Genomic DNA, 20598 nt, shown 5'->3' with positions numbered 1-20598 from the left:
TTGCCCTCTTATTGAAGTGATAGATACTGTATATTACATCAAATGTGTGCCACAAGGATAATGTGTAAATGTAGATACATATATTTAGATCTTTTTTCATGTGGCTATGATGTATTTTTCACAGTTGTCACGGGTAAATACTGTATATATATATACAGGGCCTAAGCATCTCTTAGTTATTGATGCACCTGTAAATACATTTTTGCAAGATAGAAAAAAATCTCCCGCTCACTGTCTTTCATGTTTAACAAACACACCTGTGGTTGACGTGCGAATCTCCTGCTTCCTAAAATGACTATGACTATGTTTCAAAGTGAAAGCTCCTGAGTTGTTGTGAGGTGATTTTGTTGAGAAGTTTGGGACCCCCTGTCATACGCACTTAAAAGTTTGTGCTGACAAACTGCGCACACAGCTTGAATGTTTCGTGTGCAGACTCTACGGTGCCTAAAAAAAGCATTAAAAAACAAAGCATTTCCTCAGTTCGCGTTCATTCGTTTTCATCTCTTGCTGCTTCGTCTGTCGTCCCCTCCTCCTCCACCTCCTCCGCCTCTCCCCCCTCACACTCAGCGGGACAGGGCTGCGAGGGCTCCTCCACTTCCGACCCGGCCGTGGCGTCTGCGTGACTCCTCGCCGCCGCCTCCTCCTCCTCGATCATGTCGCAGTCTCTGTCTTTCTCCGGGACGTCCAGCACAGGCGCGGCTCCGGCCTCGTCCCGCGCGGGGCTGTCGAAGACCTGATCGCGGAGGCCGTTCTCGCCGGGGCTGGACAGTTCACACGGGGACAGGGAACGCGCCGGCTCCTCCTCCTCCTCCTGGGTCGACCTGCGGAGCTGTCGGGTCGGAGGCCGGCGTTTGAACGACAGCCGCGCTCGAGTCTGGGGGCAAAACAACAACAGATGGGGTTTAGTCCCTGTGGCCAAAATAAATATTAACTCCACTCTGTCTCCCAGGTTTCCTCGGGACAGCAAAATAAAATGAGGACCTTTAAATGCCAATAAAATATGCACTTTTTTTCTTTAAAGTTTGTGGCAGTAAAAATATACCATTGTTTTCCACGTTCTTTATTCCCATTTTCGTTGAGAGTTTCACTGCTTTCACAATTGATACAAAATGTTCCGGTAAATTCCGCAATTACTTAATTACGTAATTCTGTGATTTAAGTTTTTGCGCAGTTAGCCTGAAGTGTGACATTTTTTCCCCCATTGACTTATAAAGGGGCTTCGGCAAATTCATGGGTCAATTTTTCACATTATTGGCAATTTTCAGCAATTTGTGTATGTTCAGCTTCAGTTTCTTTTCTACAGAATTGGGAATTCTGTCCTGTTCATTCTGTATGGAGACATCTCCCAATTAATTTTAATAGGATGTCAATTAGAGTTAAGTCTTTCAGCCCTTTCGGCGATTTGGAATTTATTCAGTGTTCTGCAGGTTTTCCATGTTCATCTTTAGGGAATGGGAATTCTGGGAATTGGAGACAACGGGAATGTTCATAACAGCCATTTTAGATCTAGCCAACTAATTTACAAAAGGCATTTCGGGGACGCCCACAAATGGTCACATGTGCAACTTTCTGAGGGGGAGTGAAAAGAACTACTTTCACCTACTTCTACACCACTACCTCTACAAATGCAACAAATGATAAAGATTACAAGACACAGAACGGAGAAAAGTGAGCAGCCCATAAAACATGAATATAAGATAAACGTTTATTGATCTCACAATGGAGAAATTCACTTCTTTAATTCTGAATGCTGAGAGTAAAGCTAACATTAGCTTGTTGCTACACGCTAATGGCTTTGAGGTTTTTCACTTCTACAAGACAATCAGCTTGATTTTCCCAAACCAGAATGAGACAAGGCCCCGATTTTACCTTCACTGTATTTGTGTGTGCTAAATATTTTGGTGGTTCGCTAGAATGACCCAAAAGCGGGTCACGGCACCATCACAAGCTTCTTCCAAGATACATTTCTTCAATATTGATAAACACTTCCATAAAAGTGTAGAATCTGTAAAAAAAAAAAACCTGTTGTTTTGGTCATAAATTCCGCTTTATAGCTATATTTAAAGCAGTACTAAGTAACTCTTGCCCCTAGAGGCTATAAGTGCAACTGCAGGTGTCGTAGCAAGTTGCGATTTTTTAACTTATTAATTGTCTTGGAGAGTAAATACTACGCTGACAGAAAAGGCGAAGGGAGAGAGGGATATTATACAATGGAAAAAAAAAATTTCACTCAAACTTGGCTGTAAATACTGTTTAAAGTGACGTTAGCCCGCAGTTAGCTTTGCCCATTAGCCCGTTAGCTTCTTCTTTGTGATTCTATTAGTGTGTATTGTTGGCTCCGGTCCGGTGGCAGTCAAATTGCAATTGTGGTTTTCTGGCCAGAGACACCAGGGGTAGATGAAAGACCCTACAATCATCCCATTAACACTTGTATTACCCCCACAGGGACTACGGAAAGGATTTATTAAGGTAAACACGTTACTTACGGCTTTAATAATTATTCAACATGGGACAAATTTAGTATTTAATGTGATATATCAGAAATTAAATTCTTATTTGGGTCGCTGCTTGGAACCCTAGGATTATAGTGAGACCTGACAGCAGAACGACTACGCTAGAAAACGTCTAAAAGATGACGATTTCCATAACAAGCTCCCTCCCCCCTCGGCTAGGCCACGCCCCCTTATTCTGTATCTATCTCACCAATAATAAAAGTGTTATTTTTCAACTCTAACACCAGAAAAATGAGCCGGCCCTCTTTGCTGCCTCCTCTTACACAGTGATTTGTGGCCCTTCCCTGCCCGTGTTTCATGGCGTGAGTGGCTCGACACGAAGGTGCTCAAGGACTTTAACGAGGCTAAAGGGATTATCCTCAGAGCCACGGTCAGATCTGCTCAAACAGGAGCTCCCACTGAGCGACACGTCAGCGCGGACGACATGTGTCCACTCTGACATCAGCACAAGGCGCCCAATGGAGGACAGCGGTTCAAGAAAGACAAAGAACAGATTAGAGGAACATCTTTGGCCGATTAAAGACTTAATTTGGCAAGTTTTTTTTTATGGATGACTTCTCAACCAAACAATAATGATATTTTTTGCCTTGCTAGACACTCAAACAAAAGAGTAGTATATGTAAAATCTTTTTTAAACTGTAATTAAGTAGTAGTTGTCTAAGTAGTAAGACAGTACAAGGCTAAAGCAGTGCGAGCAGGCCCACAATAAACAATGGAGGGCCAGATCTTGTGACTGGTGCAGTCCGTGCGCAACTCTAAACGCAACATAGTACACGCGCGATCTTGCATGTGGCGCAGGGTTTGCTGCGCCACTAGGGAGAGGGCGTTTTTTTTAAGAAAAAGAGGCCGACTGAAGCGTGGTTCATGACAAGCAGCACTCGCGCTACTCTTCTATGGCAACCTTCACATTATGTTCCTCTTTACATGCCTTGCCTTGTCTTCTTCCTTAGAATCGACGTCAAATTGAAAACAAAAGCGAAATTGCCTTGAAAAGTCTGTTTGAGTGTAGGTTACGCACGGGTTTACGTTGATACTGTAGATCAACGCGCACACCCCTAACACCAAAACAACAACAGTTTTCCATAAATAAACCACAAATGCCTTCAAGTGCCACAACACCACGTCTAATCTGTGTTTTAAGGAGACATGTCCATCGTGTGTGAGTCTTTACCTCCTGATGATGCTCCATGTGTAGCCACAACTCAGTCCAAAAGAAAGACATTTTACAGGGCGCAGAGCAACTTTTTTTTCTCCTTTTTTTTAAAAATTTAGCCGCTCCAAGAATCCTGCAGCTGTAGCGCAAATGTTCCAATACGCTAGTTTTCTTGCAATTACTGCATAACTCTGCAACTCCTCCGCAGCCGATATGACAGTTTCTGATCAGTTATTAAATCCTTTTCATTTCATAACTTTGCGCATTCGAACAGTGTCCAGCGCGAGGCTGCTCCTCTCTGTCCCGCCCGCTCATCTTGGATCTGCAGCGAGTGGCTGCAGCAGCGGAGGGACAGTTTTATTTCTTTAATCTTTATTAAACATTGCGCAGTGCATCACGCATGTTACGCGTTTACAGGAGAACCCCCCCTCTCGCAAACCACCGCCTTCCGCAGGTCTGGAGAAAGCGTGGGGAGGGGGCGGCACCACAACATCATAATGCGAGTCTGTCCCCCCCCCTGTCCTGCCCACTTTTTGCGCCAGGTATGACACTGAAGATTGCAAGGAGCGCCACCCGTCTGCGTCCTCGTCTTCTCTACAGCCTGCGCTATGAACCACAAGATCTGGCCCAGAGTGTACCGTCCTGATATGTTAAGTAAAAATGCTATAAATATTGTAGTATTCATGACAGTTATTGAGTATTGCAATATTTTTCTCATGCAGCGTTACATCTAACACACTAAATCCTGTATTTTACAATTTAAAATCTCCTTTGGTTAATGAATATATAAGAGAAATCTCAGTGGTTTTGGCTCAAGGTTGACCGATATATCGAGCCGATATTTGGGTATTTTTGTAATATCGGCTGATATCATGTCAATTAAAGGCCGATATCTCCATGACCGAAAATGGTAGCGACTTCCCGTTTTTAGCATTGGAGCTCAGTCAGCGCCTTAAAGGGACTAGATGCAAGTTGGCCATTTTATACTCACTACTGCCACCTCAGGTCATATGTGTAACTGCACCTTCTATATTAAACTCATGCATTAAGGCAATTCAGACCCGAAGTAGCAACTATTTGAGTGACAGTGCAGGATTTTAGAGGCAGTTGTGGTGAACAGGTCTGGGCTGGAGGAAAATACATAATTTTAACATTTTTAAACTCTGTATAGTCCCTTTAAAATGAGCCTCCCACAACTTCCTCTCCAACAGGGGAGCTGAGAAACATCATGGTCTCAAGCTTGTACATCTCTGAGGCTCAGATTATATTTTATCCATTTTATGTTGCAGATTTTTGCTTAGAATTTCAGACCCATACGAGATACTTACTGTTTTTGTATTGGAATAGGCTGATTTTTGTCTTTCAAACAAACCTCTGAAGTATCTACTGAAAGTGAATGTCCTGAATAAATCGGCCCTATGCCTTTAATAAAGCGCCCCCTGCTTTTACAGTTAAAAAAATGAGTGAAAAATTGGCCAAAATGATCGTCAATGGCCCATATCAGTCGACCTCTAGTTTTGGCGACACAATCGGGTGCAGTACCTTGGCCAGGCTGGGCAGGGTGGTTCCCTCGGCCGGCGTCTCGAAGCTGACCGGGTCCTCCTCCTCACTGGACTGCTGCGAGGGCCTCAGACCGGGGCTCAGACCGGGGCTCAGACCGGGGCTCAGGCCGGGGCTGTGGGGGGTCTGCGGGCTGCTGCTGGTGGGGGACAGAGGGGCCGGCGGCAGCTTCACATCGGGACTCTTGGGTGAAGGCAGCAGAGCAGTGGGTGACAGAGCTAAGTTGGCCTAAAGGGGAAAGAGATGTTTTCAGATGTTTGATTCATTTAAAGTTCTTTTAATGTACTTGTTTGTTTTTGATCAGATGGGAGGATACTTTCATATTATTTCATGTTTTGTTTGTCAAGTCTAGGGCTGGGTACCATTAAACAATATCCATATGGTATAATCGACTATCAAAAACCTAGGTTACGTGGTTGTTTTAGCTCAAATAAATGGTAAAAACCTTAAAGAAATACTCTTTCATGGAATAAATGAACATCACTGTTTAGTTTTTTGGTTCCAGAGGACAAAAACTATAGGTCTCAAAACAGTATTGTTCAGGTATCGGCATCGTAAACTAAGTATCTTCAAAGTACTGGTATAAAAACAATTGAATGGTACCCAGCCCTAGTCACATCTACACACAGCAAAAACTAATCTATAAAGAAGAAATTGTATTCAAGTGAGACTATTTGACCTTGATTTGAGTAGGTATGTAAGGGATAATGCACAACACTAATTATATGCTCATGGAATAAGTTTTTTTTTGCACTATCCCTGATTTTCTTTATCTAGTCGACGAATAAGCTTTGTCCTTGAATATACCTTAAGAACTGACATTTGTGAATGATTTGTGTAAAGCCTTTGTATGAGTTGTGAACAGGCAGGTAGTTGTTGTTTACTGCATTATCGTGCCAGTATTGAAACAGGATTTTAAACTCTCTCATGAAGAATGTGGATGTTAGTAATGTTAGTCATTTTAAATGTTGGTCTCTCCTTCTTTTGTTAAATCAGGTGCATGGCCTTCAACCTCTTAACCCCCACCTGAACCGACCACATTTTCTCCAGTTTGGCTTTACCCAGATCTAAAAGCTTCTTGGAAAAAGAAGCCTGAAAAAACAAAATGTAAATGAGGATGAAAACAGAACAAAGAGCGACAAAAAACGTGATGAAAAGGCAACAAAACTATACAAAAAAGTGACAAAAGAACAAAAGAAAAAGCATCAAAACGAGGTGAAAATGAGGATGAAAACGCAGTGACAAAAAAAGAGGTCAAAAATGTGATGAAAGACCAATAAAAAAGCCACAAAATTGCAACATAAATGTGACAAAAAAACAGAAAAGAGTGACAAAAAAGAGACAAAATGTGCCAAAAAAATGGAGAAAAAAAAGTGAGGGCAACATGAAAAAGAACTCGAGGAAAAAGATCCATAAAGCACAACTAGAGAAAATGGTTAAGGCGGGGATTTAGTGGTTAAATATGAAACAAGAACATCTTATAGCACTGAAAATGAGGTTACAAATCTTACTGTTCTTTAAAGTTACATCATAAATCTCCAAATATTACTCTATTGCTAAAATTAAGCTAAAAAAAGTGAAAAATTCCAGTCATTGTAACTCATGAAGATGCCGTATAACTCACTTTTTCACCCCAACAAGGCAACTCAAGGCGACTCTACCCACCTCTGCCAATAACAAACGGCTATAGGAAACCTGGAGTCACCCCCCGAGCCCCTACCTGCACTGGGGTGAAGAGGAAGAGGGAGAAGCGGCAGCCCTTTTGTCCCATGGCTGCCTCCTTTGTGAAGCTCGCACTAAAGGGATGATTCTGCAGCTTCAGCTCGGGCTCAGAGCTCCTCATCCCATTAGCTCGTTAATCTGAGCCCGTTCTGCTCCCAAAGCAACAGGAGCCGCCCCCGTTTCCATGCAAGCGCTGACACTCGCTGAACAGAGGGGGGCGCTGTGGCTTCAAATATCAACCCCCCATTATGAGAAAATCCTACATGATCTATATCTGGAAAGACTTACCTGCAGTTTCTCGATGAGTGCAGAGTTCCTCGTCCGGACTTTCAGAGGGTTGGGGGAAGTTAATGGTTTCTGGAAAAAAAGCAACAAAAGAAGGAAGATTTTATATAAATGTATCTACTTTTTACCCTCTTAACTCCCAACTGAACCAAGGACATTTTCTCAAGTTTGGCTTTACCCAAGTCTAAAAGCTTCTTGGAAAAATTAGGCAAAATAGTGACAAAAACAAGAAGAAAAAGCAACAAAAACGTGATGAAAGTGCAACATACATGTGCTGGAAAAGCAACAATAACAAAACAAAAGCGACAAAAATATAACAAAAAAGTCACCAAAAAAGAAACGACAAAGAAGCAACAAAAGAGCACAAAATCGTGGCGAAAACACAACAAAAAAGCAAGAAAAAAACAAACACGTAAAAAAAACCTACAAAAACACACAAAAAAGCACAGAAAAAAAACACGTAGAAAAAAACCTACAAAAAAATGACAAAAAAATAGACAAAAAAAAAACAGCCACAACGTTTTGCCGGTCTTAGTTTCCAACTTATGTGTTAAACTGACTCTCCTGCTGAGAAGCTTTTAGATTTAGGTAAAGCCGACAATACGCTTGTTTATAGGGAAATCAAAAACTAAAAAATTTAGCCCCAAAACACATTCAATTGCATTTTTTTTTAAATAAGATTCTGGATAATTTTTCTGTCAGTATTAGAAAGTTGCAGGGGCGGATCTAGAGGGGTGGCACAGGGCGGCAGCTGCCCCCCCTAGTAGAGATCTTGCCACCCCATTGATATCACGTACTGTCTCACATCTGCTCTAAAAGCTACAAGGCTGATTCATAGGCTCACTCTCAGTTAGTACTTTTTTACTTTATTGCTTAATAAGGAGCCAGGTGCCAACTGCTGTGGCTCCCAAGATGATGATTTATTTATGTATTTTTACAAAAGTTAAAATTGTATCTGAGTTAGAAACCCCCTACTTAAATTATGGACAATGCTACTATTTTGAAATAATTTTAGGAGGCTCAGGCGGCATCTAAACGGAAAAATTGCCTTACGATCAAGGAAAATTAACATTCGACATTGTGAAATGTGTTGCCACCCCAGAAATGATCTCCGACCCTGCTTGCCATCCCGTGATTTTTTTTTCTAGATCCGCCCTTGGAAAGTTGCCTGTTGTATCCATATGTATAAGGGACATACTTACAGCCCCTGCACCTCACTTTATGTCTATGTTAATATAACAGCAAATACAATCTGTCAGAGCCACTCACTTGTGCGTCTCCGTTATCGTTCTCTTTTTGGTTGTGGAGCTTCAGGGAGCAGGGAGGTCGTCTACGGAAAGGTGGCTGCAAAACATTAGATACAAATAGATCAAAACCTAAACTTTGTAAAACCTTTTGTTATGCCATGTTTTGTAAGGCATAACTTTAAAGGGTCAGTATTGTTATTGTTTTCTTGAGCGTCTCCTGCAGAAGTGCTGTGTTTCATTTTTGTTTGTCTGAGTCCTGCTGAGGGCTGTACTACGAGGCTGGTTGAACATGTCCTGGATTAGTTCCTCTGGGTCGACAAGTGGGTTTAGTTAACACTGGGTTCCTCTAAGAATTTCTGAGGCGTTTATGTGAAACAGGAAGAGTCATCGCCAAGCGGCCAATCACGGGAGAGACACAGACACAGCTCATCTGAATATCAAAATCTATCACTAAACTCTATGTGGACGAGAAGTAAGCCTTTTTCATGTAGTCGTCTTCAATCTGCATCAGACACAGTGCAGTAAAAGTTATAACACGGTGATTACTTTATAGAATCCATGTGCACTCTCAAATAAAGGACTTCTCTCGCTGCTGCTCAAGGTGTTTCCTCCTCTTCCCTCTCTGCTCCGCACTCACTCTCTACACCTGAGTGACAAAGCGCAGGATTCTCACCTCTGATTGGTCGTCTTTTTATCAAAGCTGGAACTAAACCTGGTCCAGGGCAGGTTTTGTGCTCAGGGCTTGTTTCCAAGGAGATACACCATGATATAAAGTTTTCAGGCTTTGTTATATGATTTTAAAGCAGAACTAAGTAACTCATGCCCCTAGAGGCCATAAGCGCCACTGCAGGTGTCGTAGCATGTTGTGATTTTTTACTTATTAATTGTCCGTGAGAGTAAATACTATGCTGACAGAAAAGACAAAGGGAGAGAGGCACAATGAAGATAAAAAAAAAATCACTCAAATTTGACTGCAAATACTGTTTAAGTGGCGCTAGCCCGCTGTTAGCTTTGCCTGTTAGCCTGTTAGTTTCTTCTTCGTGATTCCATTAGTGTGTATTGGTGGCCCATATCCGGTGGCAAAGTTGCAACTGTGGTTTTCTGGACAGAGACACCAGGGGGAGATGAAAGACCCCCCAATCATCCCATTAACACTTGTATTACCACGGAAAGGATTTATTAAGGTAAACAAGTTTCTTAGTACTGCTTTAAAGGTGCATTATGCAACTTTTTATTGTGATATTTGTGCGTATTTGACCTTGTAGTGAACTTTCCGGTGGCCTCTAAAACGCTCCAGTCAATTGGTTTGTAGGTTTTCTGGTGAGAGGCTCCGTCAGCAGTGAAAACCTTCCAGACAACTGATCCTAGAGCGTCTTACAGTAGAGACCACTGTGATGGAAAGTAAAGGCGCCATGCTGACCACTAGAACAGCCACTGGGTCACTAGTGGGTCAACTTATATAGCACTTTTCCACCTACATTAGGCACTCAAAGCACTTTACAGCAAGGATCCACTCACCCATTCATACTCTCATTTATACACAGACACTGGGGGAAGTGAAGTGTCTTGCCCAAGGACACAACGACAGTGTGCACTGCACTTCCAGGAGGTGGGATTCGAACCCCCGACCTTCCGATCATGAGACGACCCGCTCTACCACTGTCGCCCCACAAAGTCATTCTACTCTCAAGGTCGCACTACAAGGTCAAATACACACAAATCAACTTTTTTCACATAAAAAGTTACATAATGCACCTTTAAAGACCAGACAGTTTCTCTGATCTTTTTAGATCAAATAACTGTCTTTTTTGTTTTTGTTTCTAAGCTTTATGTAACAAAGCTCTATAGGAGAGATTGTACTTTTTACTTAAGTTTAATAATTCTACACAATTAAAGCCTCAGAAAGTAACATTTTACTGTGAAACCGAGCTGGTATTATGGTTTCAAGCCTGAATAAAGGTGTGGGAAACGATTTAAATGTTTCTTTAATGCAGCCAATTGAATGTTTGACGGCACTGTCTGGCCCTCCATGCTGTACATACTTCAATATGTGGCTGTAAATACTGTAAACGTTGCTTATAATATTATTCCTGTGAAAGAAGCGGGATGTTAGCAAAGTTAAAAGTTAGTTAAATGCACAGATACATAATAGTGACCAGACACAAAGCATTACCGCGTCGTTTGAAGTGGGCATGGGTAGAATATGGCCTTTGAACCGTCCAGCCAGCTCAGCCACCGAGGGTTTGGATGGAGAGTCTTTCTGCATGAAAAAAGAAAAAAAAAAGAGAAAGTTGAACTCGCCTCCGTGTAGCGCTGACACAACATTATCGCGGTGTTTGATTTGAAAGTGCAGCTGCGGGGCCTGTTTATCTTCTGCGGGGCTCGTGTTGGTGTAGGTTAAGGTTTTCCTGTTGAATAATGTATATCAAATACGAGCAGGAATGTGGATGGATGCTCTGACATGACCCTCTTTGCTCCATAAAAACCTCCTCCACGCTGCCTCCTTTTATGAAGCTCTTCAGATCACGCCCTTCTTAAAACAGAATGCTCGCCTCTAATCAGTTATGCGGCTCCGTGTGCTGCTTGTTGTGGATGTAAAACAAATGTGGAGCCTGAACGTTTGAACTCGCTGTGAAGCAAAGAGACAACAGCTGCTGTACATGAGTTCAGTGAGATAACGCAATGCACTTCCACACAACAGCCATCCGCAGCTGGGCATGAGGGAAAACTGCGATATTGCACCACTCTTATCGTAACACTTTACACAATCATCCAAGCACAGGATGTTCCATTACATTAAAACAAAAGGAAACTAATTATGTACCTCCCTCTTCAGCCTAAAAAGAAAGACTCTTGTCGCATACATCAACAACGAAGAACGAGTATGTTTAAGAATACTGTTTACTGGATCAATCAATTCAAAAAATAGAATTTGATGGTATTTTTTACATTATCAAACATGTTTACAAAAGCACACACGCAGGAAGATGGTTTAAAGGGATACTTTAGGATTTTTTGACATAGGGCCTCATTTCCTAGTTATCCAGAGTGTTGCTGGTACCTGGAGATATTTTTTTTGTACTTCATGCAGTTCTTATATTTGAAGAGTTTCGTGGCGCTAGGCTAATGCAAGGCTAGCGCATTTCTATGGTATCAGCTAGCAACAGTCTGACTCCACAGGGCACCTGAGGCAAAACACTTATAACACCAGACTAACCATATAAATGTCTGTGTCGATAGAATAATTTTAACCTTTTTGCATTTAAAAGAACTTCTATTTGAGCAGCATCAGCTTCGTGGTTGTATAAGCTACGCATCGGCGGAGTGATCTGCTAGAAAATAGTCCCTCAAAATGTGATCATTCATGTGATGCAAGGTCAGTTATATACCAAAAATGATTCTATCGACACAGACATTTATATCGTTAGTCTAAAATTCAACCCCCAGGGTTGCGACAGTGCGGTTGCGACATTTGTGTTCGAGGTGGGAGCGGAGATTGTGAAGAGCTGGCCTGGGTTTGTACAGTCATTTCTGGAGGGAAACTTTAGTGAAGTGATTTATGAGCTAAAGCAGGGCTAAATTAGGTTCCTACGGAGTTGTAAGTTAAATTGACTTGTTTTAATATGAAGATTTAGCTCTGACAGGGTTCACCCCCAGGGTTCAATTTTAGGCCCAGTGCTTTTTAATCTGTATATGCTCCCTCTTGGTGAGGTGTCTCCTGATGACACCAGGCCAATAGATGCACTTTTTAACTGCATCAAATTCTGGATGGCAGAAAACATTCTCCAGCTTAACCAGGACAAAACTGAAATCTTCGGCCTTGAGAGAGAAACTTTTACCCAAACTTCAGTCATTGTCTTTTAATCCTTCCTCACAGGTGGTTTAAGAATATCACAAAGACAGGTTTTTACCATCTAAAGAACATAGCCAGAGTCTGCCCCATTCTCTCTCGGGCCAACACGGAGACGCTAATGCATGCTTTTATCGTATCCACAACTGTGATGCCCTGCTTGGTGGGCGACAAACAAGGCTGATTACAACAAGCTCTTGCTGCTTCCTCTTTGCTCACTTCTTCTTTACATAAACTTTGAATGCAGCCTTGTGCATCTTATTAAACACTTGCAGGACACAATACAAATGATGTCTCCCACTGTGAGTTAAACACTGTCCATCTCCCACTAGGCCTATTGTAATGTTTTAATGGGGAGAATAAAACAAACCAACAGTAGCTTAGCATCACCACTTCTTCTCACTTCTTCCTTCACTTCGGTCAAACGCAGACAGATGGGGAAAGAACGCAGACAGGTTGAGAAAGCTTCCATCCTCCCCCTCGAATCCTCGAGTCCTGTCCTCACACACACTCTCTCCCGCAGCTGCTCTCCCTCTCCCCAGACGTCGTGTCCTTCAGCCCTGGTTATCTCTGCCCCGGCCCGTCTCCTCCTCCTCCTCCTCTCCTGCTCTTCCCGGGCTGATTACCGGACTCTTTGAACGCCGTTAGCTCACTCCACGTATCGGCGCGGGGGCTGATTGCGTTAGGAAATGGAATGTGCTAAACAGAACGAAACAAGGCAGAGCTGGTCAGTGCGGTTGCGACATTTGTGTTCGAGGTGGGAGCGGAGATTGTGAAGAGCTGGACGGGGTTTGTACAGTCATTTCTGGAGGGAAACTTTAGTGAAGTGATTTACGAGCTAAAGCAGGGCTAAATTAGGTTCCTACGGAGTTGTAAGTTAGGTTGACTTGTTTTAATATGAAGACTTAGCTCTGACTGTTCATTCTAAACACGACCGGGAACCAGAGTAAATTGAAAAGTTAAAAGTAAATTGACTTATGGACGATCTGTACTTGACTTGAGTGGTGTTTGTGACTTTCTACTCCACTGCATTTCTATCCAAAGTAAAACATTAAGTTGTCCATGTGTTTTCTAATTTGAAAAGCCTAATAATGCACACTTTATGGACAGTAGGTGGCGCTGTGCTGGCGTACAGTCAAATGCCACTGACTCACAACGAGAAAGAAGCATTGTCCCTGTCGTGTTGCCGTACAGAGGGGGAATTCGGGCACAATTCTCATGTTTTTGAAGCTGCAAAGTTACATTCAGAGGTGGAAGAGTAGCGAAATATTTACTGTAGTAAGAGTAATGTTACTTTGAAATAGTTTGACTCAAGTCAAAGTAAAAAGTAGTGGCACAAATCAATACTAATGTAAGTAAAAGTAAACTTGAGTACTGTGAGTAACTGAGCGTATAAGGCCATAAGCGCAACTGCAGGTGTCGTAGCAAGATGCAATTTTTTTTTACTTATTACTTGTTTGTGAGAGTAAATACTACGCTGACAGAAAAGGAGAAGGGTGAGAGGGATAATATACATTCAATGACACAATGGAAATATTTGTTTTCACTCAAACTTGGCTGTAAATACTGTTTAAAGTGGTGCTAGCCCGCAGTTAGCTCTGCCCCTTAGCCTGTAAGCTTCTTCTTCGTGATTCTATGAGTGTGTATTGGTGGCTCCGGTCCGGTGGCAGACAAGTTGCAATTGTTGCTTTCTGGCCAGAAACACCAGGGGGAGATGAGACCCTCCAGTCATCCCATTAGAGGGACTACGGAAAGGATATATTAAGGTAAACAAGTTACTTAGTATTGCTTTAAGTTAAGTTAAAAAAGCTATGAAAAACTGACAAAAATGTGTGAGGAAAACACCACAAATCAGCAACAGAAAAGTGGTGAAAAACCAACGGAAATGCAACAAAAATAGCAAAAAAAATGAAAATGAAAGAGTGTGACTAAAAAACGAAGAAAGTCAAAAAAAGGGAGGACAACGCGGCAGCAATGCAAGAAAAAAGATCAGTTTAGATGAGTTTTGGAGGTCTTAGCTTTCAAATCAAAATTATTTCAAAGCAGCGTCACTCTTACTTGAATACATTTTGGCTACTCTACTCATCACTGAATGGAACTTGCTCCAAAAACATGAAAATTGCGCCTCAATTCCCCCTCTGTACGGCAACACCACAGGGACAAACATTCTTTCTCGTTTTGAATCAGTATTTCGACAATAATGTCTCTCTTTGTTTTCCCCACCACACAATCACAGTCTAAACATCAATTTCAAATCCTCGATGTATCTGCGATTATGTAAAACGCCGTATCGATGGCTAACAGCGCTGCGTCGTGTTTCCTTCCTGGACGGTTAACATGTTTATGCCTTTATTGATTTCAGCTCGTGTTGCAGAGACTTCCCTCTCACTTCGACGCTGCGTTTACTGAACCCTCTAAGTACATGTTCTTTTTGGCGTCGCTACATTTCCTGGGCGTGGGCTCTCAGCTCCCTCCCTCCCTCCCTCCCTCCCTCACTGCTGCACTAAACTCTAACATATGACAACAACACGATCCTCAGTCTACGCTTCACACACGGGCCTGAGGTGCAAATATGATGACCTGGTTCTATTTACACTTATCCTGTGCACGGTTGAGGTGAGGGTTGAGAGGTTTATGCCACAAAAACTCTAAACTCTAAAGCTTAAAAATGACAGTAAAGCTTTGATGGAAAAGTTATAAACATGAAATACAATGAAACACAAGGGTAAAAAATAATGTGTTACATGCAGTATACAGCAGGTCAAATCTAATGCTTTCTCTTAAAAACAATTCCAGAAAGCAGAAGAATGGTGGAATTTTGGATATTTAAAAGCAAATCGGACACAATATGATTTTCTTTTTGAGCTAAATGTATTATAAAACAGACAGAAACCTTCCACGTTTCCAACCTTTTCGACATACCGACAAAATAAATCTGTTTTGGAGCATTCTTTGTATCACTGATTAGGGATGCACCGATACTGATACCACATGCTTGTACTCATACTCATACTCATTCATCAGGTCCCGATACCAGAAGCCGATACCACTTGACGTACGGCCAGCGCCCTGACTCTCTGCTGAGGAGAGAAAATTGCAACAAACTGGAGGATTCTTTAGTGGAAATACAATATTCCACATAGAGCTGACTTTATTACAGACGACACTCCCTAAATCAGAGTCTGTGCTGGATTTAACCAGAGCTAAATGTTGTTAGTGCTGCAGCCTGGAGTCTGCAGTGTTTACATGATACAGGCTAATGTTGCTAATGTTGCTAAACTAGCCGCTACCTCATGGCTAACAGTTCTGGCGATTCTAACACCGTTTTTTGCCCAGGGGCTTATTCGTCTGAAAAAAACTAACCCAGCGACTAAAAACTCCTCAGAAAATCCAAATTAAAGAGATACAGCATGTTTATATTGAGCCAAAATGAGCTGCAGCAAAACAGTCAAAATGTTGTAGCTACTGGAAAATTTTCGATAAACACACGAGAAAATCCACACAGAGCTGTAGTAAAGGCAAAAAGAGACCATTTAGCCGCAGTAATAAGTAACATCTCAACACTTTTGTTAAATAAAAATAGATAAATGAATAAAGCACAGGCATTGAGGAGCTTTTGGACATGGGCTGTTCTGTCTATGATGGACAGTGCAATAAATATTAAAAACAATAATGAATGAATCCTTCTGTGGACCCACCACCTGCAGGAAGGGCCATTAGAGGCTGGTGCAGTGTGATTTACGACCCAGAAACGGACAAGTGGAAGAAGATGGATGGATGGATGGATGGATGGATGGATGGATAATGAATGAAAAAAAATGTCATCTGTTTAATTCTGATACAACTTCTTAAAAGTGTAGACTACTCAAGGAAATGTATATGAGTAAATTAACTAATTACTAACCAATTTGCTATGAAAAAGTCAGTCTATAAACCGTCTAATCACTTCAAAAAGCATGTTGAAGAAAATACCTTGTACTTGTATCGGAATTCGGTATCGGCAAGTACTTAAATCGAAGTACTGGTACTTGTATCGTTTTTTTAGAAGAAGTGGTATCGGTGCATCCCTATCACTCATAAAAGTAAATGTGGAAAAAATGTCCCTTTTTTGCTTATAAATTTTGATTTAATGCCCATTGGAATCAAATGTTATGCCTTGTGATCACCGTCAAGGCTTTAATTTGAGCACAATCCATGCAGAAACCTCAGCAAAGGCAAGAAAAGTACTTTATAAACCCTTAATAATGCTTAATTCACAGCCGTTTTAAAGTTCTTGGCAGCTGCTGATCTCCCGATGACCTCACCACCTCCACCCAAACGTATTACAGCATCAGAAGAACTCCTCTTTAGACTTTCTGATCGCCGCCCCCACCCTCCCCGGGCGGCCCTTATTTTGCAAACCTCTAATTGTTTAACTCTTTCCTGTCCTTCAGATGTGCTTCCTCGGCTCCAGTCACAACAGGCGGGGGAAAGAAAAGTAAGTTCAGGAGCCTCAAGGTTCAAGTCAAGTGTTGCTAAAGCGGGAACGCCTGGTATTTTTAGAGCGCGGGGGGAATGTACACACTCCACAGACTCTATTGTCCCACATGACGCTGACCATGTGGTGACCAAATGCATCATTGCTTCAGTAGATGTGGTTGGAATTTGAATCCACTCCTAAAGGCGACATTAAGTACATTTTAATAAGCAATACGAGATGAAACATGTGTCGGTAAGAAGCTAAAAGGACTTAGTTTGGACAGAAAAAGTCAAGAACAGTCAGAAAGTCAAAAGAGTTTCCTGGAGATATGGCCTTGTAAGTGTAAATTGGACTTTAGGAGGAAAACTTCTACCATGAACAAACTCGTGAGTCAGGAAACACAAGTGAAAGCTTTTTGCACTAAATGATTATTTGTCAGACAGATGCAGCCTCCGTTCACCAATTCCTCATTTCCGAAATACGTGTTAGATCAAGCCTCAAACACGTGTGAACGGCCGGAAGTCGGGACATGTTTGGGACAGGTGTAAATGAGCCAGAACTGTAAAAATATGTGTGTGAGGGGAATCGCAGTCTAAAAGCGTCCCAGTTTATCATATTGGGTCATGCAGTAAGGCTGTACCAACTCTGTAGTATAGTCATGAGTCCACAAAGCTAAACGCAGTGCATTCAGAATCAGAATAGGTTTTATTGCCATGTTTGAGAACAGGTTCACAAGCACAACACAGAATTTAGATTAAAATAAGCTATAAAACTTTATACTGTACAGCTATAGGGGCATGCGTAAAGAATATTGAAATAAATAAGATAAAAAATAAAAATGTGTAGATGTATAAAGTGTTATCAGTCACCTTGAGTCTCTCTCTCGAAAAAAACAAAAAATCAGGTTAGAAATCTTGGACTAATCATGGACTCAGGAAGATCAGGAATAGTGTCAAAACCAGATTTAGAGAGACTTATCCTGCATTTGTCTCCAGCAGATTAGACTATTATAGACTACTGCTCACTGTTAGAGCTGCAGAACATCCAGAACGCTGCTGCTCCAGTCCTGACAAGAACCAGGAAATACGACCATATTAGTCCAGTGAACCATCTCGGGCCCTGAGGACTTCAGGGAGGGGTCTCCTGGTGGTTCCCAGAGTCAGGACTAAACACAGTGAGGCTAAAGCTAAAATCTGGAACAGTCTTCACGAGGCTGTGAGACAGGCCTCAACTCTGACAATGTTTAAATCCAGGTTGAAAACAGTTCTTTTTGTCCATACAGATGACACTGAAAGTATTTTATCTGCACTCTTGCCTTTTACCTTTTACTGTAATTGATGAATTTTATGTTGATGTTTTTATTGATTTTATCTGTTTTCTTGTAATTTTGTGCAACTGTGAAGCACTTTGAATTGCCTTGTGTATGAATTGTGCTCTACAAATGAACTTGCCTTGCCTAAAGTGATAAAGTGATAGCCGCGCTAATGCTAAGGCGGCTAGTGCTCAGTCCGTGTCCACAGCAGCTTATAAAAACACTCACAGAGGAGGCTCTGCACCTAAATCTTCATTATAGTTAGGAAAGCCTTATCTTTGCAGTGCAAACATGACGCCTTTAGAGCAGAGTCAGACTCTGGTAGAATCGAGTCAAACATCTGTGATCAGGAGCGTTGAACTATTAGCCACGTGAGCTCCCGATAACAGCTATTTGACTCGATTCTCCCAAAGTTCAGACCACTCTTCTTTCCTATACAAAACAATAATGATGTTTGAGCAGGTGCAGAGTGAGAGTATCTAAATGTCATGGTTAAATAAAGGTCAAAAATAAAGGTCAACTAACCAGGAAGTGCAGAACAAAGTGCTGACACCGTAGAAGAAGAAACAGCTTGATTCAACAGTTTTGCTTGAGAATTAACTCAAAACTGTGTGAATGAAGTAAAATACTGAGGGAACAACGTTATAACATGGTTTAAAACTAACAAGTAAAAAGATAAACTTACGGTGAGTGAGTTAAAGTCATGTGAAGGACATTTTTCAGAGCAGGCAAACAAAAAAGAAAAAAAACTCCAGGTGTATGTGATTCATGAGGGAACATTATGGAGTAAAAGCTCAAAAAGTCCTTCAGCCTCATCTGTCTGCTTTACAATTGTAATAACAAAGCATCTTCTCAGTCGTGCTGCTTCTGAGGCCATAAAAGGGAAAAAGCTAAACTTGCGGTAAGTGACAACACACTTTGCTCAATGCATTAAAGTCCTTTAACAAGTCAAGTTTAAAAAGTCCTGTGAGATCCCTCAGTTCATGTCCTGTGGCCCCTCTTATCTCTAATGAGCTTCATTCTGATTTAAAATAGACCCGATGCAAATACCTCCTGCTCAGAAACGATACTAGCCCTGCATGCACAATACAGACGCCTATTCTCATCTTCAAATGTTTCATTCATCAACTCCACCACCGCGCATTTAAATGAATCCAGTTATTACGATTCTTGAGGATTCATCTTTATTTTAAACATTATTCAAGACACTTCCCCCACAGCACCTGAGTGGATGAAGGAGCTTCTGGCACAGACTGTCTGAACCAAGGCAGCTGTGGCTACAATAAAAGGTAACAATCACAGAGTATGAAGGGGGTGAATCCATTTTAAGGCTTTTCAATGCTCGAAACAGTATGTTTAATGTCAAAACCCAACAAATTTACAACTATGTTATTTCTATAGTTTTGCAAACATTAGATTAAGCAAAGGAATGAAGTTATATTTGGATTAGGGAAGAGACAATAAAAATTATATCACTAATTGCTATAAAAAACAATTATCGATTGCCACATTCTTTAAAGGAACAGGCCACCGTTTTTACATACTGAGATATGTATCTTACCTGAGCTTAGACGAGTTGATACGTACCTGTCTGGTCTTTGTGTGTGCGCTCAGTCACACAAAAAGACCAAAGAAGTTATTAGCATTTAGCCTCTCCTCCTCTCCTCTATGTGGCCAGGAAATCGACAAGTTTAATTTGGTGTCTATACTTGGATCGTGAAAGACTCAGGTTAACGTGGAAGTGCTTGGTCGCTTCTAACTTCATCACCGTTTGGCCCCATAGAGGAGCGGAGGAGAGGCTAAATGCTAACAACTTCTTTGGTCTTTTTGCATGACTGAGCGCCTGCACAAAGACCAGACAGGTACGCATCAACTTGTCTAAGCTCAGGTAAGAACATATCTCAGTATGGAAAAATCATAAGATAGATAATCGCTAAATACTCCAGACTACCTGCTATAAAGTACCTTGGCTGTGAGAGGTACTTTACCACAAGGGGTCCTCGACTCCTGTAATCAGCGACTCGCTACCTCCGTCATGGCAAGTGGACAAGCGGCTTTACTCAGACTATACTCCCAGGGAGAGAGTAAAGTCTGAGGTGTGGAATTTTTTAAGATGAAACTCCCACATTATTTAGGCTAAGATAATCGTGACCCAAAATGTCATTATCGCTCAATCCCTAATTTGGATATTCTGATATAAATGAGAAAACTTTTGGGTGAAAAACAATATAGAAAAACACAGCCAACATGCAGCTGAATGTGTTGCGGAACATAATCTGTGTATTTTCAGTGAATTTATGGTGTAAAGTGTGGTGTACATGCACTATGGTTCACAAAAGAGAAAAGAAAGAATGATCTGAAGAAGGCTCTGCTGAAACGTAATCTTTTGATTAATAAATAACCTTTTCACATCGGCTACTTGAGTGTGCGATGCTGCTTTTGTGATTTTTGAAGACTGCCCTAAGCATCTGCACCTCTGACACAACTTTTGGTGTGC

General features: G+C 41.6%; 1 protein-coding gene across 2 annotated transcripts in view; it reads right to left on the bottom strand.

Annotated features, from left to right (window-relative positions):
- Positions 1-396: 396 nt before the first annotated feature.
- LOC306976891 (capZ-interacting protein) overlaps positions 397-20598 on the bottom strand; it is a 42945-nt gene continuing 22743 nt past the window's right edge. The window contains exons 2-6 of one of the 2 annotated variants that reach the window (XM_079575015.1): positions 10654-10740; positions 8503-8577; positions 7237-7305; positions 5209-5454; positions 397-874 (exon numbers count right to left, since the gene is read on the bottom strand). In XM_079575015.1, the coding sequence (XP_079431141.1) occupies positions 488-874; positions 5209-5454; positions 7237-7305; positions 8503-8577; positions 10654-10740 (864 nt within the window). In that variant the 3' untranslated portion in view covers positions 397-487. Of the gene's footprint in view, positions 875-5208; positions 5455-6946; positions 7098-7236; positions 7306-8502; positions 8578-10653; positions 10741-20598 lie in introns of those variants that run through there. The other variant, XM_079575016.1, reaches the window with a different exon arrangement.

Source organism: Gobius niger (assembly GCF_951799975.1).
Source record: "Gobius niger genome assembly, chromosome: 1".
NCBI lineage: Eukaryota > Metazoa > Chordata > Actinopteri > Gobiiformes > Gobiidae > Gobius > Gobius niger.
Note: the sequence above shows the minus strand (reverse complement) of the source record. Positions and strands in the feature narration are given on the sequence as shown.